The 23,084-nt window shown below is 49.0% G+C and overlaps 1 protein-coding gene across 1 annotated transcript in view; it reads right to left on the minus strand.

The window, feature by feature from the left end:
* PDE2A (phosphodiesterase 2A) overlaps window positions 1–23,084 on the minus strand; it is a 231,246-nt gene that overhangs the window by 40,966 nt on the left and 167,196 nt on the right. The window contains 3 exon segments of the mRNA XM_060235363.1: window positions 957–996; window positions 12,138–12,249; window positions 18,918–19,048. Of these exon segments, the coding sequence (XP_060091346.1) occupies window positions 957–996; window positions 12,138–12,249; window positions 18,918–19,048 (283 nt within the window).

Raw genomic sequence — 23,084 nt, forward strand, 5'->3', positions numbered from 1 at the left:
TTCCTCTCGATGTAGCCAATCCTCCAAGAGCTTACACTAGGCCCTGTAAGAAGAGCCCTGAAAGCTCCAGGAGGATTGGCTACATCAGGTTGGTGTGGCCTAATATGCAAAGGAGTTCCTGCTACAAAGAAAAGCCCTGCACGGCATACAGAGAAGAATGGTTCGGGGCAGTGCGGAAGGTGGTGGTCTCTTGCTGGCAGCTCTTTCAGTGTTCAAGTCATGGCACTCTTTTGCTCCTGCTTCGGCACGGAGAGGTGAGCAGCTTGCCCGGGCCTGTAGTGCTTCATGGGGGCCAGCCTCCTTGTGGATTTTACGGGCTCCCTTCCCAAGTCTTGGCTCCTCCTTCTCCCTCGGGACCCCAAAGTTAAGTTCTTGGGTGGGTGGGAGGAGAGACCCCTAGATTGCACAGGCTGCAAGGGCAGCTGGAGTCCTTTCGGGGTGGGGAGGGAGGGGCGGCCAGGACATGTTTCCCCCAGCCACCGTGTACAAGACGTGGGCGTTCCCCGCTGCACCCGGTTGGGGAAGGGCCCAGGAAAGCAAACAGGAAGGGAGCGCAGAGATACAAGTCAGCCTTCTGTGGAACTGGGAGTTGATCCCTGCAGGCTGAGCTGCAGGAAACGCAGAAGGGGAAACGGAGCTTGTGTGCAGTTTAAATCACAGTGGAGGGGAGAGGGATGCCCACAACCCTCTCTGGCTTCTTGCCCTCACCCCCACGGCCCCCTCTTGTGGCCCACTTCACCTGTGACTCTTCGCTACGGGGCTGAGCTTGGCCAAGATCGCACGAGGACCTCAGGGCAGCAGGAAGACTTCAGCCGAGTTCTTTCAGCTCAAGGCCCGTCAGACTGCCGCACGGCAGAGATGGCCTCAGCGTCCCAGCCTCCCTTTTGTCTCCCTGAGCGGCACCTTCCGCACACCCCGCTCCCCGACACAAGCAGAACCGGGCCCCGTTTGCTTACCGAGATGAGTGAAGAGGTTCTTGGCCACCTGCAGGAGTGCCTGGAAGGGAAGGGAGGGACAGTTATATACCCTGCCGTTCGTTAAGGTTGCCGGGTCTGGGTTGGAAAATCCCTGCAGACTTTGAAGAAGAAGAAGAATTGCAGATTTATACCCCGCTCTTCTCTCTGAATCAGAGACTCAGAGCGGCTTACAATCTCCCATATCTTCTCCTCCCACAACAGACGCCCTGTGAGGCGGGTGGGGCTGGAGAGGGCTCTCACAGCAGCTGTCCTTTCAAGGACAACCTCTGCCAGAGCAACGGTTGACCCAAGGCCATTCCAGCAGCTGCAAGCGGAGGAGTGGGAAATCACACCCAATTCTCCCAGATAAGAGTCCGCGCACTTAACCACTACACCAAACTGGCTACGCCACTCTTCTCTCTGAATCAGAGACTCAGAGCAGCTTGCAATCTCCTATATCTTCTCCCCCCACAACAGACACCCTGTGAGGTGGGTGCAGCTGAGAGGGCTTTCACAGCAGCTGTCCTTTCAAGGACAACCTCTGCCAGAGCTCTGGCTGACCCAAGGCCATTCCAGCAGGTGCAAGTGGAGGAGGGGGGAATCAAACCTGGTTCTCCCAGATAAGAGAGCTCTGGCTGACCCAAGGCCATTCCAGCAGCTGCGAGTGGAGGAGTGGGAAATCAAACCTGGTTCTCCCAGATAAGAGAGCTCTGGCTGACCCAAGGCCATTCCAGCAGCTGCAAGTGGAGGAGTGGGGAATCAAACCCGGTTCTCCCAGATAAGAGAGCTCTGGCTGACCCAAGGCCATTCCAGCAGCTGCAAGTGGAGGAATGGGGAATCAAACCTGGTTCTCCCAGAGAAGAGAGCTCTGCTGACCCAAGGCCATTCCAGCAGCTGCAAGTGGAGGAGGGGCGAATCAAACCCGCCTGGAGCATTTTGCCAGTAATATTCAGAAGGTTTTTTGCATCTTCCTGGGATATTCATTTAAATTAGAGGCAAGGAGTGTGCAATAAAGGAGTCAAAGACTATTTCTTATCAAAAGAAATAACGTTTACCAGCATAAAACATCAGGAAAGGTTCTTGGGATTAAAAGAAAGTAAAACATTGCATTCTGCGCTGCTATCTGAGTCCTCACGGCTACATGGCTATTTTGCAACTCTTTGTCCACTGCGTCTTCTTCCCAGAGAACTCTGGGGCAGGAAGAAGTGCAATTCATCTTGCATACGAGAAGAAGAAGATATTGGATTTATATCCCACCCTCCACTCCGAAGAGTCTCAGAGCGGCTCACAATCTCCTTTACCTTCCTCCCCCACAACAGACACCCTGTGAGGTGGGTGGGGCTGGAGAGGGCTCTCATAGCAGCTGCCCCTTCAAGGACAACCTCTGCCAGAGCTCTGGCTGACCCAAGGCCATCCTAGCAGGTGCAAGTGGAGGAGTGGGGAATCAAACCCGGTTCTCCCAGATAAGAGAGCTCTGGCTGACCCAAGGCCATGCTAGCAGGTGCAAGTGGAGGAGTGGGGAATCAAACCCGGTTCTCCCAGATAAGAGTCCGCCCACTTAACCACTACACCAGGCATGGCCAACGGTAGTTCTCCAGATGTTTTTTGCCTACAACTCCCATCAGCCCCAGCTGGGGCTGATGGGAGTTGTAGGCAAAAACATCTGGAGAGCTACCATTGGCCACCCCTATTCTAAATTTTATTGTGCTCTTTCTTACTTCCTCCCCCCGCCCCCAATAATTGCTTCTGGGGTCCATGGTTCAACCCCCCCCTCCCTCCCGGTGAGAATTTTGCTGAACTCGAAGATTTGACAAACTTTTTAATTTCCACCACCCTCCCCTCCCACAAAAAAATGGAAAAATAACCTAAATATATAAAGCCGGCAGTTAGAAATCCATCGTGCCACTGTGCCACATAGGAGAAAGTTAGTTAAAAAGTATGATGGGAGTCAGGTTTTATTATGACAGGTATAATACAAGAAGCATTTTAAAGTAGACAGATGCTGAGCTGATCTAATTTAGTACATCTTCTAGTGATGTCATTTGCCCCGCGGCGCAGAGTGGTAAAGCAGCAGTACTCCAGTACTCTGGTCTGAACTCTGCTCACGACCTGAGTTCAATTCCGGCGGAAGCTGGATTCAGGCAGCCGACCAAAGGTTGACTCAGCCTTCCATCCTTCTGAGGTCGATCAAATGAGTACCCAGTTTGCTGGGGGGGAAGTGTAAAGAAAGACTGGAGAAGGCAATGGCAAACTATCCCATAAAAAAGTCTGCCGTGAAAACGTTGTGAAAGCAATGTCAACCCAGAGTCGGAAACGACTGGTGCTTGCACAGGGGACCTTTCCTTTGAAGAGCCCCACGGCGCAGAGGGTTACAGCAGCAGTACTGGAGTCCTAAGCTCTGCTCACGACATGAGTTCGATCCCGGCGGAAGCTGAGTCCATCTTCTAGTGATGTCAGTGGCCCCGCGGCGCAGAGTGGTAAAGCAGCAGTACTGCAGTACTGTGGTCTGAACTCTCTGCTCACAACCTGAGTTTGATTCCGGCGGAAGCTGGTTCAGGTAGCCGGCTCCAGGTCGACGCAGCCTGCCATCCTTCCGAGGTCGGTCAAATGAGTCCCCAGCTTGCTGGGGGGAAAGTATAAAAGACTGGGAAGGCAATGGCAAACCACCCCGTAAAAAGTCTGCCGTGAAAACATGAAAGCAACGTCACCCCAGAGTCGGAAACGACTGTTGCTTGCCCAGGGGACCTTTCCTTTCCACTGGATCCTAAATTTGTACCGTTTTGCATTCTAAACCGCTGCCTGTCAAGCATGTGGGTTCAATGACGAGTCGAAGTTGATACAAAGACTACGTTTATTGATAGACTGATACTTTGGCCGAAGCCAGTTCTTGAGAAGAATGAAACTGATACATTGATACAATACTTTTAAGGGTTACTTCAAAAGGATTCCAAGGGAGGGGGTTTGCAGGATAGCATTCAAACATAAACTATCAAAATGTCTACATTCCCGGGGCGTTATCAGAAGTTCGTCCTTGCTTTGCCCAGATGTCTCATCCTCCCTTAGGAGAATATATGGGAAGGTACTGATTACTTAGTTCCCTTCACACTACTCTTACTTAACAGCCATAAAGCAGGATGGGAAAGAGGAAAGAATAACGAGAATGGGTCTTCCATGACAATTCCCAGACCAGACTTTTATAGGACCCTAAAACAATCAATTATCAATAGCAATTAACCATGCTTGACACTGCCTACAAGCTATCTGTAGCTCTGCCTACTGTACCTGATTCCTCATCTGAGGGAGTGTGCTCGGAGCACACAAAAGCTGACATTCTGAATAAAACTTTGTTGGTCTTAAAGGTGCCACGACTCCTGCTTTTCTCTTCTTCTCTACCCTGTTTCCTGGCCTTGCAGTTCCTGTCAGTGCCTCAGGAGGGCACCTTGAGCACACAACTGGCGGTTCGCCTCAAGCCAGCCGTGGCGGAGGTGTCCGGCTGGTGGAAAGATGACTTCAAGAGTTCTGCAAGCCCGGCTGACCCAGCACGATGCTGCTGCAAAGTCTTTCCGTGTGCATGTCCGGGGAAGAGTGCTAGTCAATCTCCCGGAGTGGGCTTTGCTCTGGGCAGACCTCGTTTCGAGGCAGGAGCTCACCCGAGTGGAGCCCTGGAACCTCAAAATCAGGGGTGGCCAACGGTAGCTCTCCAGATGTTTTTTGCCTACAACTTCCATCAGCCCAAGCCAGCATGGCCAATGGCTGGGGCTGATGGGAGTTGTAGGCAAAAGACATCTGGAGAGCTACCGTTGGCCACCCCTGCTGTATATAATCATTTTGTGTGTGTGTGTCGCATCAACCATCACCAGTGGTCTGACCTAGCCTCAGATCGCAAAGCATGGAGGCACACCATCCACCAGGCTGTCTCTTCCTTTGAGAACGCACGCATAGCTGGTCTTGAGGACAAAAGGAGATTGAGGAAGAATCGCACTGCTACAGCACCAACCCCAAATCAGACTTTTCCCTGCAGCCAGTGTGGCCGGACCTGCCTGTCCCTCATTGGTCTTGTCAGCCACCAGCGAGCCTGCAGCAGACGTGGACTACTGCACCCTTCTTAAATCTTCGTTCGCGAAGTCAAGCCAAGAGAGAGAGAGAGTGTGTACTAGGTAGCTCTTTTCTATCCATCTGGTTATAAACGAAGAAGAAGTCCAGAGTCCAGATCATGTGATGTGATGGTATCATTTTACTCTGCTCTGGTAAGACCTCACCTTGAGTATTGTGTTCCGTTTTGGGCACCAACTTTTTTTCTGTCTCTTAGAATCACAGAGTTGGAAGGTACCTCTATGGTCATCTAGTCTACCCCCTGCACAATGCAGGAAACTCACAAACACCTCCCCCTAAATTCACAGGATCTTCATTGCTGTCAGATGGCCATCTAGCTTCTGTTGAAGAACCTCCAAGGAAGGAGAGCCCACCACCTCCTGAGGAGGAAGCCTGTTCCACTGAGGAATCGCTCTAACGGTCAGGAAGTTCTTCCTAATCTTGAGCCGGAAACTCTTCTGATTTAATTTCATTGGTTCTGGTCCTACCTTCCGGGGCCACAGAAAACAATTCCAACCCATCTTCTATAGGACAGCCCTTCAAGTCCTTGAAGATGGTGATCCTATCACCTCTCAGCCGCCTCCTCTCCAGACTAAACATCCCTAGCTCCTTCAACCTTTCCTCATAGGACTTGGTCTCTAGACCCCTCACCATCTTTGTTGCCCTCCTCTGGACCTGTTCCAGCTTTTCTAGCTCCTTCTTAAAATGTGGTGCCCAAAACTGAACACAAGACTCCAGGTGAGGTCTTACCAGAGCAGAGCAGAGGTTCATGTTGAACCTCACCTTTCCCAGCCTTCTGTGGCCACAACTTCAATCCTTCCATTCCTGCAGTGCTGCCCCTATGACTTCTGCAGTCCCTCTCACGTCCCTCTGGTAGGTCTAGAAGTCCTCTGGGCAGGGACTGAATGTGACAGGCCCCCGTCTCTGCCCCCCTCCAAAGCTCTGCTCTCATCTTCCCCTCTCCAGTCCTCTGGGATGCAAACCTTTTGGAAACGTCCTTTGAGCAAAATAAACTTTAAAAACTTTAATCTGGAATTGCAGAGGATAAAAAAAGGGATGAAATCCCAGCTCAGGGCCCCCATCAAATCCTGCTGAAATATGACAGCATAATTCCCTGCAGCCAGCTGGAATATGACGAGACGGCGGCTTGGCAGACAGGCCCTTGGACAAGTAATCCAATTTGCCTCCTGCTGCACCCCAATTCTGTCATTCGGAGACAATTCGGGACCTGTCTTTGGCACTTCTTGGGCATTTCAAAGTTTTTATTCAAGATTTTTTCCCACCATTTCTTTTGTCATATATCTTATAACCACATCTCTTGGTAGATTATTTTTTCTTGGCATATAGTGAGTTCACTCTATACATATAGTCATACATGCTTCTAGTTCCTTCAGGATCTTCCTCCAAAAATTCTGCAATTATTCTTATTATATATCCTTTCAAATCAGTCTCTTCCTCCTCAGGTACTCCTCTCAGACGTATCTGGGTTTCCATCAATTTGCAGTCATGAATTGCCACCTTTTCTTGCATTTTTAGCAAGGCGGAATCATGTACTTTCACTCTCTCGTCCCCCTCTTGCACTTTCTTTGATGTTACCACAGTCTCATTTCTGAGATCTTCTATATCTTTCCTTAGCTCTTCAATGTCTTTTCTAATTTCATTTTTAGAAGCGGTTATCATGTTTCTCGCCCCTTTCATCATCCTGGCTCCCATTGCTTCTAATTGCTCTTGCATTTTCTCCATTGAGGCAGTCCTTGCACGGGTTAACTTACGCTCTGACATTTAAAAAAAACACCGAAAATTTTAACCTCTCCAAATTAAATTTAAACTATCAGGTCTGATAGAGTAAGGCTTGCCCTTTTCAATAAGCCTAATTTCGCCATCCTCAGAGCCTCCTGGGCTCAGATATTACATTTAAAAGTTTTAATTTCTTCCAAAATGGCGGTCGCGACTTTCTGCTTACTTTAAAAAAAACAATTCCTTCAAAATGCTTCTAAAATAATTATCAGCGATAATGTCCAATAGTATTTACCTTATAACTGTCACCTCTGTCAGCTTCACCAATTTTTAATGTCCCGAACACTTTAAAAACTTTGTTTAAATTCTGACCTCCTAGCAACGGCCGCCGATGTTTTTCTATGATATTATAGTCCTAGAGCAGGCTAGCTGCTTCAATGATTTCCCTTTTCCATCCGACACTTCCTGCTTTTCTTGCCACCAAATCCCATTCTCACTGATCTCGCGATGTTTGACGTATTTCCTGTGTTGACTGTGAGAGCTGCAAATCTGTGACGATGGGGCTTTTCCACCAAAACCGCAAGTAGACAAAACAATAAATTCCTTTCCACTTTTTAGCACTTCCTATAAATTTACAAAGTTCAAATTTCGCCCCTTCTCCCCTTCTTCTTCCAAGCTTTCTGAATCTCTATTTCCCACCTTCTGATTTTATTTTGTTTAACTTTAAATAGTCCTGGAATGAAGACAGACATCAGTACCTTTTTCCGCAGTTATCCAGATCCAACACCGGTCTTGTATAGCTATAGATGTTTAGCAGTCTCAAAGAAGGCTAGGATCCTCCACCCCCAAATCTCTAGGAGTTTCCCAAACTGGAGTTGGCAACCCGAGTTGTATAACTATTAAACGTTCAGTTTTGTTTCTTTTTTCCAGTTTGGTGAAAAAGAGCCAGTTTGGTGTTGTGGCGAAGTGCGCGGACTCTTATCTGGGAGAACAGGGTTTGATACCCCACTCCTCCACTAGCACCTGCTGGAATGGCCTTGGGTCAGCCAGAGCTCTCTCATCTGGGAGAACCGGGTTTGTTTCCCCACTCCTCCACTTGCAGCTGCTGGAATGGCCTTGGGTCAGCCATAGCTCTCTTATATGGGAGAACCGGGTTTGATTCCTCACTCCTCCACTTGCAGCTGTTGGAATGGCCTTGGGTCAGCCAGAGCTCTCTTATCTGGGAGAACCGGGTTTGTTTCCCCCCTCCTCCACTTGCAGCTGCTGGAATGGCCTTGGGTCAGCCATAGCTCTCTTATCTGGGGGAACCGGGTTTGATTCCTCACTCCTCCACTTGCAGCTGTTGGAATGGCCTTGGGTCAGCCAGAGCTCTCTTATCTGGGAGAACCGGGTTTGATTCCCCACTCCTCCCCTTGCGGCTGCTAGAATGGCCTTGGGTCAGCCAGAGGTCTATCTGGGAGAATCGGGTTTGATTCCCCTCTCCTCCACTTGCACCTGCAGGAATGGCCTTGGGTCAGCCAGAGCTCTCTTATCTGGGAGAACCGGGTTTGATTCCCCACTCCTCCACTTGCAGCTGCTGGAATGGCCTTGGGTTAGCCACAGCTCTTGCAGAGTTGTCCTTGAAAGGGCAGCTTCTGGGAGAGCTCTCTCAGCCCCACCTACCTCACAGGGTGTCTGTTGTGGGGGGAGAAGATAAAGGAGATTGTGAGCTGCTCTGAGTCTCTGATTTAGAGAGAAGGGTGGGGTATAAATCTGCCATTCTTCTTCTTCATTTTACCTCAATGCAAGTCCCAGTTTTCCTTCATTCAACCCCAGTTCCTTCCTGACCTGAACACAAGAGCTTTCCCGCAAGTGTCTCTGATCCAGAAAGGGGTCTCTCCCCCACCTTCCCCGGCCACGAAATGACCTTGCAAAGCTCAATGGCGTTGAAATCCAGCCAGGCTGGCTTCTCGCCAGAGCCTGTGTGTGAGAGAGTCTGGGGGGCGGGGTGGAACCCTTGCCAAATGGCAGGCGCCCAAAGGCAAGCATCTTTCACATGTTGTCAGAGTTCTTCAATACGCTTAACAAGGTAAATTCAGTTTTAATAAACCCAAAAGACATGGATGGCAATCTCTGGAGAAATCAAGAAGAAGAAGAGCAGAGAGTCAGTTTGGTGTAGCGGTTAAGGGCGCAGACTCTTATCTGGGAGAACCAGGTTTGATTTCTCACTCCTGCACGTGCACCTGCTGGTGTGACCTTGAGTCAGTCGCAAGTTCTCGCAGAGCTGTTCCTCTCCAGAGCAGTTTCTGTCAGAGCTCTCTCAGCCCCACCTTTCTCGCAGGGTGTCTGTTGTGGGGAGGGGAAGGGCGAGGAGATTGTAAGGCACTCTGAGACTCCTTTGGGTAGCTAAGGGAAGGATATAAATCCAATCTCTTCTTTTCTTCTTCTCTTCTCTAGTTTTTTTATACCCCGTGACGCAGAGTGGTAAAGGTGCAGTACTGCAGTCGGAACCCTCTGCTCACGACCTGAGTTCGATTCCAGTGGAAGCTGGTTCAGGTAGCAGGCTTGAGGTTGACTCAGCCTTCCATCCTTCTGAGGTCGGTCAAAGGAGACCCCAGTTTGCTGGGGGGAAAGCGTAGAGGACTGGGGAAGGCAATGGCAAACCGCCTCGTAAAAAGTCTGCCGTGAAAACGTTGTGAGAGCAACGTCTCCCCAGAGTCGGAAATGACTGGTGCTTGCACAGGGGACTACCTTTACTTTAGTAAGAGCCCCATGGCGCAGAGTGTTAAAGCTGCAGTACTGCAGTCCTAAGCTCTGCTCACGACCTGAGTTCGATCCCCGGTGGAAGCTGGTTCAGGTAACCGGCTCCAGGTTGACTCAGCCTTCCATCCTTCCGAGGTCGGTCAAATGAGTCCCCAGCTTGCTGAGGGGAAAGCGTGGATGACTGGGGAAGGCAATGGCAAACCACCCCATAAAAAGGTCTGCTGTGAAAACGTTGTGAAAGCAACGTCACCCCAGAGTTGAAAACGACTGGTGCTTGCACAGGGGACCTTTCCTTTCCTTTCACTACCAGAAGGACTCTAACATTTTCTTCGTCTCCCTGCAACAGGCGCCTTGAGAGGTAGAAGCCAAGAGAGCATGTCCCTTCTGAAGGTGCAAATACCCTGCCTGCTTCTCCGTACAAAAAGAAAATCTAGAGAAGTTATCCTTTCATGCTGTAATCAAGCAAAAAAAAAACACCTTTGAAAAAATGAGCCAGGAACTATTACTTCTAGTTACATCTCCTGTTCTTTGTTTGAGAGCAATGAGGGAGGCAGGGAGGGAGGGAGGCAAATAAATGGGGAGGAAGAGAGACGTGGAAATAAAGCAACTTTAACTACATGCATTCTCCAAGCTGCCAGCTGGCTTGGCTTGGAGAAGCGATTTAAAGAGACAAATGCCTTCTCCAAGCTGGGCTATGGGCCGGTGAGGGCTTTGAGAGCCACACGATATGTGTGAAAGAGCCACAGTTTCACCACCCCTGACCTAGGCCACCAGCATATCCGGAAATTGAGAGAAACCACGAAGAACTATGGGAAGCCGTCCATCTATCTATTTATCTTAAACATTACATATCAGCAGATATAGCACCAAAGAAGTTAATTTTATGCATTATGCTTTGAAACAATTGCTTACTGTTTTATACGAATATTGTTTTATAATAGGTTATTGTGTTTTACGATGTTAACGGGGGAGGGAGGAGGGAGAAAGAGGTGGAAAGAAAGCAACTTTAAATACATTCTCCAAGCCACCGGCTGGCTTGGCTCAGAGAGGTGAAATAAAAAGAGAAAAACGCCTTCTCCAAGCTGGATTAGAGTGGTGGGGGCTTCGAGAGCCGCACAATGTGTGTGAAAGAGCCACACGTGGCTCCCAAGCCAAAGTTTGGCTGCCCCTGATATAGCACATACATGTTTAGTTGTTTTCACGGTGTGGTTTCTCTTGATCTAATTTTTAAACCACTGTGGTCCCTGATTTTCCAGTGGCCATTGTGCGAGACAAGATGGTGGACTAGATGGACCATTAGTCTGATCCAGCAGGCCTCTTCTTATGTTTTTGTCAAGAGAAGGCCTCAGACTCTGTGCCCTGTCGTTGGCCCTTCATGGTAACCAGTTAGCCACTGCGTGAGACAGGAGGCTGGACTAGATGGGCCCTCCCTCGTCTGACCCAGCAGGGCTCTTCTGAGGTTCTTCTCAGGGGAAGGCCTCAGCCTTTCTGCCCTGTTGTTGGCCCTCCAGAGGAACTGGCTGGCCACTGTGTGAGGCAGGAGGTTGGACCAGATGGACCCTCCCTGGTCTGACCCAGCAGGGCTCTTCTGAGGTTCTTCTCAGGGGAAGGCCTCGGCCTCTCTGCCCTGTTGTTGGCCCTCCAGAGGAACTGGCTGGCCACTGTGTGAGACAGGAGGCTGGACTAGATGGACCCTCCCTGGTCTGACCCAGCAGGGCTCTTCTGATGTTCTTCTCAGGGGAAGGCCTTGGCCTCTCTGCCCTATTGTTGGCCCTCCAGAGCAAATGGCTGGCCACTGCGTGAGACAGGAGGCTGGACTAGATGGGCCCTCCCTGGTCTGACCCAGCAGGGCTCTTCTGAGGTTCTTCTCAGGGGAAGGCCTCAGCCTTTCTGCCCTGTTGTTGCCCCTCCAGAGTTACTGGCTGGCCACTGTGTGAGACAGGAGGCTGGACTAGATGGACCCTCCCTGGTCTGACCCAGCAGGGCTCTTCTGAGGTTCTTCTCAGGGGAAGGCCTCAGCCTCTCTGCCCTGTTGTTGGCCCTCCAGAGGGACTGGGTGGCCACTGTGTGAGACAGGAGGCTGGACTAGATGGACCCTCCCTGGTCTGACCCAGCAGGGCTCTTCTGAGGTTCTTCTCAGGGGAAGGCCTCAGCCTCTCTGCCCTGTTGCTGGCCCTCCAGAGGAACTGGCTGGCCCCTGTGTGAGACAGGAGGCTGGACTAGATGGACCCTCCCTGGTCTGACCCAGCAGGGCTCTTCTGAGGTTCTTCTCAGGGGAAGGCCTCAGCCTCTCTGCACTGTTGTTGGCCCTCCAGAGGAACTGGTTGGCCACTGTGTGAGACAGGGGGCTGGACTAGATGGACCTTCCCTGGTCTGACCCAGCAGGGCTCTTCTGAGGTTCTTCTCAGGGGGAGGCCTCAGCCTCTCTGCCCTGTTGTTGGCCCTCCAGAGGAACTCATTGTCCACTGTGTGAAAGAGCCACATTTGGCTCCCGAGCCGCAGTCTGGCCACCCCTGCCTTAAGTTTTCTCACCCTCAAGCTAGTTTAATGTGGAGTGGCTGTGAAACTGCTGGGCTTCTGCCCCAAACCTTGAGGGCCTCAGGGGCTTACCTGACACTCGCATTTCAGCTTCTGCTCCTTCTGGAAGGCCAAGGTGCTGGTCAGCACGGTGGAAGTGTAGCAGAAGCAGTGCTGGATCTTGTGTTCGTCTGCTTCGGTGTAGCTGCAGGGAGAAGAAGCGGAAACTCGTCAATTTTAAGAACATAAGAGAAGCCATGTTGGATCAGGCCAATGGCCCCTCCAGGCCAACACTCTGTGTCACATAAGAACATAAGAGAAGCCATGTTGGATCAGGCCAATGGCCCATCCAGTCCAACACTCTGTGTCACATAAGAACATAAGGAAGCCATGTTGGATCAGGCCAAAGGCCCATCCAGGCCAACACTCTGTGTCACATAAGAGAAGCCATGTTGGATCAGGCCAATGGCCCATCCAGTCCAACACTCTGTGTCACATAAGAACATAATAGAAGCCATGTTGGATCAGGTCAAAGGCCCATCCAGGCCAACACTCCATGTCACATAAGAACATAAGAGAAGCCCTGTTGGATCAGGCCAATGGCCCCTCCAGTCCAACACTCTATGTCACATAAGAACATAAGATAAGCCATGTTGGATCAGGCCAAAGGCCCCTCCAGTCCAACACTCTGTGTCACACAGTGGCCAATATATGTGTATGTGTGTGTGTGTGTATATATACACACACACACACAAACACACATACTGTGGCTAAAAGCCACTGATGGACTTCTGCTCTATATTTTTATCCAATCTCCTCTTGAAGGTGGCTATGCTTGTAGCCGCCACCACCTCCTGTGGCAGTGAATTCCACATGTTCATCACCCTTTGGGTGAAGAAGGACTTCCTTTTATCCATTTTAACCTGACTATTCAGCAATTTCATTGAATGCCCACGAGTTCTTGTATTGTGAGAAAGGGAGAAAAGGACTTCTTTCTATACTTTCTCCATCCCATGCATAATCTTGTAAACCTCTGTCATGTCACCTCACAGTTGACGTTTCTCCAGGCTAAAGAGCCCCAAGCATTTTCCTCCATCCTTCAAATTTTCCATTCACAAGCTCTTGATATTCAGCAGTTTGAATCTGTTTTATTGTATTTTAATCATATTCTAATTGTTTAATCTTGTAATCTGCCCTGAGGGCAGGTGTCATGATCCTGGGCCTAGTGAGGCCTGCAGGCCCAGAGAAGCCTGCCTAGGAGTTTCAAAAGAGCCTACATTTCTCAGGATTCCTTCTGTCCCTCTGATTGGGTGACCAGGTTTTAGAGGGAAACTGGGCTGGAGAAGGTTGGGGCCTGGGAGCAGAGAGCATAAAAGGGCCAAGCTCACGCAGACGGTGCTCTTTTCCTGGAAGGCTGAGCTGGAGGCAGGCTGTGCCTAGAGAACTTGCAGTAGGGGAAAGATCCCTAAGGCAAGGGGTGAGTGTTGGTTATTAGAGCAGGGACTGTACAGTTAAATGTGTCAAGGCTTTTGTTTGTTTGCACCAACCTTTACTGTATATAAGAGCCCTGTGGCGCAGAGTGTTAAAGTCTTGCAGTCCTAAGCTCTGCTCACGACCTGAGTTCGATCCCTGGCGGTAGCTGGGTTTTCAGGCAGCCAGCTCAAGGTTGACTCAGCCTTCCATCCTTCTGAGGTCGGTCAAAGGAGTCCCCAGCTTGCTGGGGGGAAAGCGGAGATGACTGGGGAAGGCAATGGCAAACCACCCCGTAAAAAAGTCTGCCGTGCAAACGTTGTGAAAGCAACGTCACCCCAGAGTCGGAAACGACTGGTGCTTGCACAGGGGACCTTTCCTTTCCTTACTGTATATATATTTCACTGTTTTGCCCACGTATTATTTGAGCGCTGTAAATAAACTGTTGTTGTTGTTGTACTCCTTGGGTCCTCAAGTCTCTTTGGTCACAAGTAGCAGGTATCTATTAATAATGAAGATACAGGGGTGGTTGGGTGCTCTGGGCCTTCCATGCAGACCCCAACCAGACTGGTGTCAGCCAGCAGAAGGCCTTGTTAGGCCCTACTGTGTGTTAAGCATGCATATTTCTAAGTACAATGGTGGGTTCTTAGATAGAAAGAAGGCTGCTAGTATCCACCGCCTCCCTCCCTTTTTTCAACGGTTGGGCAAATAGTAAGTGCACCTATGTTGGAACTCAGTCCTAAAATGGCTGACTGACTCCATCTTAAGTAATAGTAATGTTGTTTCTGCAATGTCATGCTGTGTCATGCTGCATCATGGCCCAGCTGTTACCTGTTACTGAGGTAAGGTGAAATGACTGAGGTCTGGGACGCAAAACCTTCTCACCATCCCCGGGCCCAAAGAAGTCCGTCTCAAGACAACCAGAGACAGGGCCTTCTCTACAATGGCCCCCACATGGTGGAACCAGCTGCCGGAAGAGGTGAGGGCCCTGCGGGATCTTACTCAGTTCCGCAGGGCCTGTAAGACAAGCCTCTTCCGGCTAGCTTACGCCTGACTAGATTAATGTGGCTTATCAGACTTTAGTGAAATATACGGTATAGTTTTAATGTTAAGATTTTAAGGTTTTTAAATGTTTTGACTTTTTAACTGTAACAATTTTGCACTTTGTGTATTGTTTTATCGTTTGTTGTGAGCCGCCCTGAGCCATTTTATGGGAAGGGCGGGATATAAGTCATAGAATAAATAAAATAAATAAATGACCTCACCTGTAATTAGGCTTTGTGCTGACTCACAGAGCTGATGCAACCTCTGGTGAGCTTGCATGATTGATGTGTGTATTTAGGGAAGCTCAGTGAGCTTGCTCTGTCTGCCTGTAAGGATTGTGGGTACTGTGAGACTCACTGTCCGGGTGGCAGCGAACACTGCTTGTGTTGATCCTATGCTACTGTGTTTGGATCGTGCTGTGTATACTTACTGGTGTATGCTGTTATCTACTGGCATGTGTACTGATTACTGTGTATGACTTTGACCTGGCAACGACTCTGAATATTGGATACTGTCCTGGTAAATATATTCTACCATTGCATACAGTTGTCTCTCTTGTCTATTAATTCCTGTGTTTGCCTGTTCCTCTCCTTCAGTGTCTTCTGCTGCGTGCAAATTCTCTAACAATCTAGCCCAAGGATGTTTATGCTGCAGCCTTTCTGTAAGGTGCCTCTCCTCCACATTCACACAGACAGTTCTTATCAGATCTGGAAGAAGTGTGGGAAAGGGAGATGTTTTTAATAACCTAAATTCCTTAGTAGTGAACTAGATACTATGTACTAACCTTTGAACCCGTGACTCAAACTGCATCTGTATGTTATCCTTTGAAGTAATCCTATATAGTAACAGTGTAGCCATGTATACGTCATTACTTCCAAGGATTCTGTCCTTGGTAAAGCGTCAGAGTTTCTACAATAAAGCAACTTTTGATTTAATAACAAAAGACTGATAATTGAGAAATATCAATGCTTGACACTGTGTGAGCAGCAGGATACAAAGAGAATAAAATTAATCGATCATTTCTCCCCGTCGTTCAAATTTTCCATTCATGCATTTTTGAAATTTGCCGTTTCCCCTCGAGCATTCGTAGTTTCAGTTCCCACTTTAAATGCGAACGTTTAACCTTCAAATTTTGCTTTAAATGAATTGGCATCCCAGGATTTAAAACGTGTTAAATGCGTTTTGTGTAAAGTTTAATATTCTGGGTGAGGATAAAGCGACTGGGTTTGGTATTTGTACGGTTCTAATGGACTAAGTGGACTTTGTGAATTTTTGTTAATGTGGTAAAAAAAGGAGGGGTAAAAATTTGTCAGCTTCTCTTGATTGATTCTGGCAAGCACAGATATGATTTCTGCTTCCAGACACTCAGCAGAGCCGAATGTCTGCAAACACTGTTGAAAGCGGAATGTTTTTTTTCTTACGCATCAATTACCAGATTCTGTCAGATATCCCACTTCGGAATCAAACACTATTCATTATCCAATGGAAATGTCAACTATTTATTGCCTATCTGGAGATTATCTGAGAGCACAATGCGCGGAGGAGAATTTCAGGGGTGCAAACGTGATTCGGCTCTTCTAAAGATCCCTTCGCCAGCTTTTAATGGGGTGCCACTGCTACCTGCGCCAAAAGTCAAGAGCCTGGGAGTGCTACTGTACTTTCCTCCCTTTCTCACAATACGAGAACGCGTTGTCATTCAATGGAATGGCTGAGAAGTCGGGTTAGAACTGATAAAAGAGGAATTCACTGTCACAGGAATTCACTGTCTACAAGCATAGACAGCTTCAAGAGGGGAATGCCACAGCTTAGCCACTGCGTTCAGGGTCCCTAAATCTTTTGCCAATCCTTGGGCTGAAGGAGACTAAACAAAGTGCTGGTTATTACCTTTAAAGGGTCCTGCATACCTTAGGGACCGCCTTTCCCTGTATATGCCCCAGCGAGCACTTCGGTCCGGGTCTCAAAACCTGTTGACAGTTCCCAGCATCAGAGAAGCAAGGCTCAAATCAACAAGAGCCAGCTCCTTTTCCGTTGCTGCCCCTAGCTGGTGGAATGAGCTGCCGGAAGAGATCAGGGCCCTGCGAGAGCTTTCACAGCTCCGCGGGGCCTGCAAAACGGCACTCTTCCGCCAGGCATTTTTATAATGACAACATCTGGAGCGGCGGGATTGGCCCATAGAAACATCACCGATGGTCTTCCTCTTCATGCTACCGCGATCCTAGGAGCTCTTAGAATGACTAAGCACCATTCAGATAGCTGTCTGAAACCTTGATACCAGTAAAAGTAGATGTTTTTAGAAATTGCTTTTATGTTTCATGTTTTTATTGTTGTTTTATTTTATTTACCTCAAATTTGTGAGCCACCCTGAGCCTGCCTCGGCGGGGAGGGCGGGATATATAAATAAATAAATAAGTAAGTAAGTTCGACCAGGGCCAGGGCCTTCTCGGTGGCAGCACCAACGTTATGGAATAACCTCCCAAATGACATCAGGGCCTTATGAGATCTCGTCTGAGAGCCAGTTTGGTGTAGTGGTTAAGTGTGCGGACTCTTATCTGGGAGATGATTCCCCACTCCTCCACTTGCACCTGCTGAAGTGGCCTTGGGTCAGCCATAGCTCTTGTAGGTGTTGTCCTTGAAAGGGCAGCTGCTGTGAGAACCCTCTCAGCCCCAGCCACCTCACAGGGTGTCTGTTGTGGGGGGAGAAGATATAGGAGATTGTGAGCCACTCTGAGTCTCTGATTCAGAGAGAAGGGCGGGGTATAAATCTGCAGTCTTCTTCTTCAGTCCAGTTCTACAAGGCCTGTAAAACAACATTGTTCCAACGTGCTTTTAAGAACTAAGCAGAGAGAGCTGTCAACCGCCTAGAAGTTGGGTATATTTATACTACGATCCTTGCACTTTTGTGAGACATTGACCTAGGCCACAGAATATCTGGAAACAACGAGAAACCATGAAGAACTATGGGATGCTGTCCATCAATTTATTTATCTTATACATTACATAGCAGCAGATATAGCACCAAAGAAGTTAATTTTATATATTATGCTTTTAATAATTGTTTAATGTTTGATACTAATATTGTTTTATAATAGGTTATTGCATTTTATGATGTTCATGTGCTGTTAGCTGCCCTGAGTCTGTTTATAGGGAGGGGGGGAGAAAGAAAGAAAGAAAGAAAGAAAGAAAGAAAGAAAGAAAGAAAGAAAGAAAGAAAGAAAGAAAGAAAGAAAGAAAGAAAGAAAGAAAGAAAGAAAGAAAGAAAGAAAGAAAGAAAGAAGAAGAAGATATTGGATTTATATCCCGCCCTCCACTCCGAAGAGTCTCAGAGCGGCTCACCATCTCCTTTCCCTTCCTCCCCCACAACAGACACCCTGTGAGGTAGATGAAGATATTGGATTTATATCCCACCCTCCACTCCGAAGAGTCTCAGAGCGGCTCACCATCTCCTTTCCCTTCCTCCCCCACAACAGACACCCTGTGAGGAAGATGAAGATATTGGATTTATATCCCGCCCTCCACTCCGAAGAGACTCAGAGGGGCTCACAATCTCCTTTCCCTTCCTCCCCCACAACAGACACCCTGTGAGGTAGATGAAGATATTGGATTTATATCCCGCCCTCCACTCCGAAGAGTCTCAGAGCGGCTCACAATCTCCTTTCCCTTCCCCCCCTCAACAGACACCCTGTGAGGTAGATGAAGATATTGGATTTATATCCCGCCCCCCACTCCGAAGAGTCTCAGAGCGGCTCACAATCTCCTTTCCCTTCCTCCCCCACAACAGACACCCTGTGAGGTGGGTGGGGCTGAGAGGGCTCTCACAGCAGCTGCCCTTTCAAGGACAACCTCTGCCAGAGCTAGGGCTGACCCAAGGCCATTCCAGCAGGTGCAAGTGGAGGAGAGGGAAGAAGGAAAAAAAGGGGAGGAAGGAGAGAGAAAGAAAGAGAAAAAGAAGGAAGGAAGGAAGGAAGGAAAGGAAGGAAGAAAGTGGAAGGAGAAGAAAGAAGAAAGAAAGAAAGAAAGAAAAGAAAGAAAAGAAAGAAAGAAAGAAAGAAAGAAAGAAGGAAGGAAGGAGAAAAAGGAAAGGAAGAGGGAGCGAGGGGGGGGAAGGAAGGAAGGAAGGAAGGAAGGAAGGAAGGAAGGAAGGAAGATGGGGAGGGAGGGGGGAGGGGAGGAAGAAGGGAAGGAGGGAAGGAAGAGAAAGTGGGGAGGGAAGGAAGGAAGGAAGGAAGGAGGGAAAGGAAGGAAGAAAGTGGAAGGAGAAAGAAAGAAGGAAGGAAGGAAGGAAGGAAGGAAGGAAGGAAGGAAGGAAGGAAGGAAGGAAGGAAGAGTGCCCACAACTGACCCCCACCCCACCCTGCTTACCTCTCTCCTCCGAGCTTGTTAAAAGCGCAGGCCAGAGCCACTACTTGGGAGGTGGCCTGGCTGATGACCGGGACGCACAACATGGCTGTCACCTCAAATCCCAGCATGCTGTTCAGCTGCTTGTGTTCTTCCTGGCAGGGGAGAAAGGACAGAATCAGTGGCGGAGCCCCCCTCCCAGAAGCAAGAGAGCGGCACCATTTCAGAGGGCAAATGCGGGCTCCAGGGAGGGAGGCCAGCCTTCAGGTGGGGCCAGAGGAACCCCTGCAATTGCAGCTCATCTCCAGGCTACAGGGATCAGTTCCTCCGGAGAAAATAGGAAGAAGGAGAAGGAGGAGGAGGTTGGATTTATACCCTGCGCTTTACTACCTGAAGGAGTCTCAGAGTGGCTTATAATCTCCCTTCCCTTCCCCTCCCCACAACAGACACCCTTTTAGGTAGGATCGGTCCCTCCCTTCCTCTCCCTCTCCCTCCCTCCCTCTCCATCCCTTTCTCTCTCTCTCCCTCTCTCTTTCCCTCCCTCCCTCTCCCTTTCTCCCTCTCTCTCCCTCCCTCTCTCCCTCCGTCTCCCTCCCTCTCGCTCTCCCTCTTTCTCCCTCCCTCTCTCTTCCTCTCTCTCCCTCTCCCTCCCTCTCTCCCTTCCCCCTCTCTCTCCCTTCCCCTCTCTCTCCCCCTGTCTCCCTCCTTCCCTTCCTCTCTCTCTCCCTCCCCCCATCTCTCCCTCCCTCGCCGCCTGTCCGTGTGCTGCACTGTGCACTGCACTGGTGTGTGAACTTCGGTCCAACAATTCTTTGGTGTGCAATTTTGCGTCACAGACGCAAATGGGCTTTTCCAGAAACCTTAAGCCTCGTTTTCACCATTTAAGGCTTTTTCAAAGCTTTACTTCATGACTAAGCATTTCTTCAGATCTGTACCTGCTATCTTCATAATGTTGGCACAGGGCTGCTAGTTTGCAAACTAGTAATTTCTACTTTTGATACTATCTTGTTAGTATTTTGTTCAATTTTTGGAATTTGTTGGGACATACTACATGGTGGCTTCACCCTTTCCCCCCCCTACCCACCTGGGAATTGGCATCGCTGGCTATTACAACTGATCTCCAGGCGACAGATCAGCTCCCTCGGAGAAAAGATCAAAACAACCGGAACCGTTGTAATCAATGGAAGTAACAGAAAAACCACCAGAACAATGACATTTACACAGAAATGTGTATAAATATGTTTTAGTGCAAGCTTAAATGAAACTTAGAAACAAAACAAAGGAACGCTGAGCTTTCAACATACGAATTTTCCCACAGTCTTTCAGCAGCCCTGTAAATCGGCTTCCTTCGAGTAGACTTCAGTTGTGGGTGAACGCTTTTTTCCTCAGTGCCCGACTCCCAACAATGTGGAGAGAGTAAGGAAGAACCGCTTATGAATGGACTCCTCACGGTTTCAATCACTTCGTCAGCCTCCTTCTCCCGACGTTACACAGAGCCTCAGCTCAATTTTTTCAACATGCGTCTACGCGTCTACGCATGTTGAGCCGGCAGCAACTGATGAGAGCATGCATAGACCCATGTTGAAAACATTGAGCTGAGGCTCCATGTAATGTTGGAAGAAGGAGGTTGACGAAGTCATTGAAACCGTGAGGAGTCCTTTCATAAGCGGTTACTTCCTTACTCTCTCCACATTGTTAGGAGTTGGGCATTGAGGAAAAAAGCATTCACCCACAATTGAGTCTACTCGAAGGAAGCTGATTTACAGGGCTGCTGTAAGACTGTGTGGGAAACTCATATATTGGAAACCTCAGTGTTCCTTGAACATATATGAACATATGAACATATGAAGCTGCCTTATCTGAATCAGACCCTCGTCCATCAAAGTCAGTATTGTCTTCTCAGACTGCAGCGGCTCTCCAGGGTCTCAAGCTGAGGATTTTCACACCTATTTGCCTGGGCCCTTTTTTGGAGATGCTGGGGATTGAACCTGGGACCTTCTGCTTCCCAAGCAGATGCTCTACCACTGAGCCACCGTCCCTCCCCTCCTTAGTTTTGTTTTGTTTCAGTTTCATTTAAGCTTGCACTAAAATGTATCTATACACATTTCTGTGTAAATTTCATTGCTTCCGGTGGTTTTCCTGTTATTTCCCTCGGGAGAAAATAGCTTGCTTTGAAGGGTGGGGTCTCTGCTTTTGGACCCCACCCTCTTTGGGTTCCATCTCCAGGGAATATCCCATTCTGGAGTGGATGACTCTGCTTGAAAAATCTGCTTTGTGGTTGGCTGCTGAACATGATTGCATCTTTCCCTTAACAGGGCTTTGCTCCGCTCTGCCATAATTCTCGCTCTGCCTTCCTCGGCCAATTAAAGAGCCCTCTGGTGCCCAATCATTCCTCCGCGGTGACTAGATTTGTCACCCTCCATGTCGGATTAACGTTGCGTCTTAATTATGCAGGAGGACAGATCTTGTCACCTGCTTTCCGGCTTGGAGCCATAAAGCGTCACGTATTTGAAAATGTGAAAAACGTGGACTTTAACCTGTAAAGTGTAACTATTTCAACAGAACGGGAATTGAATTTTCAAACGGCACATCGAGATCTACAGAAGAGAGCCCGTTTGCTGTAGGTGTCGTATGGGGACTCTTATCTGGGAGAACCAGGTTGGAATCCCCACTCCTCCACTTGCAGCTGCTGGAATAGCCTTGTGTCAGCCATAGCTCTTGCAGAGTTCTCCTTGAAAGGGCAGCTTCTGTCAGAGATTTCTCAGCCCCACCTACCTCACAGGGTGTCTGTTGTGGGGGGGGGGGCGGGAGTTAAGGAGATTGTGAGCCACTCTGAGACTCTGAGAGGAGGGTGAAATATAAATCCAATGCCTTCTTCCTCTTCCTCCAACTGGTGTAGTGGTTAAGTGTGCGGACTCTTATCTGGGAGAACCGGGTTTGATTCCCCACTCCTCCACCTGCACCTGTTGGAATGGCCTTGGGTCAGCCATAGGTCTCACAGAGTTGTCCTTGAAAGGGCAGCTGCTGTAAGAACTCTCTCAGCCCCACCCACCTCACAGGGTGTCTGTTGTGGGGGAAGAAAGAAGATTGTAAGACTTTGATTCAGAGAGAAGGGCGGAATATAAATCTATGGTCCTCTCCTCCTCTTCGGCATGCTGAAGGTCCCAGGTTCAATCCCCGGCATCTCCAGGAAAACAGGACCAGGCAGGAGGTGATATGAAAGACCTCCGCCCTGAGACCCTGGAAAGCAGCTGCCAGTTTGAGTAGGCAGTACTGACTCTGACAGTCTGATTCAGTAAATGGCAGTAAATAGGTCTATATGAGAACAAAATAAATAGGTCTACATGAGAACCTTTCCCACTCTTTCTTCGTAGCCTTCTGCCCCTTTAAATTTTTTCCCTCGATACTTTAAGGGGTTCCCACCGTTTGTCTCCTCATAGTGTATCTTTCCCGTCCTCTGCCGTCTTTTCTCATGTTTCTACAAAAAGAGCCCATTTTAATTGGCTTTTCATGTTAATTTATTGCAAAGCGCATGGTGTTCTGAGCATCGGCTGGCAAGGAAACCTGCGATAAGTCAAATTATTGCTACTCATTAACTGCCTGATATTCTCTTCCACTGTCTCTTGCTATCACAGAGCAGGCTTGGGGGGGGGGGGGGAGGGCATTGTGGCAGGGAGAAGATTAAGCCCCCCATCCCCACACTCCTTTGGCGGTGGGAAGGGCCGTCAAGTGGCAACTGACTTATAGTGACGCTGTAGGATTTTCAAGGCAAGAGAGGAGCAGAAGTGGTTGGCCATAGCCTGCCTCTGCGTAGCAACCCTGGACTTGCTTGGTGGTCTCCCATCCAAGTATTGAACAGAGCTGATCCAGCTTAGCTTCTGAGATCTGATGATCAGGCCAGCCTGGGCCACCAAGGTAAGGGGAAGAGGCATCCAGAGGTGGTTTGCCATTGCCTGCCTCTGCGTAGCAACCTGGGCTTCCTTGGTGGTCTCCCCTCCAAGTTCTAACCAAGGCTCAATCCAGCATGGCTTCTGAGATCTGATGATCCAGCTAGCCTGGCCAGCCAGGGTCAGGGGAATAGACATCCAGAGGTGAGTTTTGCAATTGCCTGCCTCTGCATAGCAACCCTGGGCTTCACTGGTGGACCTCTCATCCCAGAAGGTAACCAGGACCAGCCCAGCTTAGCTTCTG

The sequence above is a fragment of the Heteronotia binoei genome, chromosome 3, assembly GCF_032191835.1.
Source record: "Heteronotia binoei isolate CCM8104 ecotype False Entrance Well chromosome 3, APGP_CSIRO_Hbin_v1, whole genome shotgun sequence".
Classification (NCBI taxonomy): domain Eukaryota; kingdom Metazoa; phylum Chordata; class Lepidosauria; order Squamata; family Gekkonidae; genus Heteronotia; species Heteronotia binoei.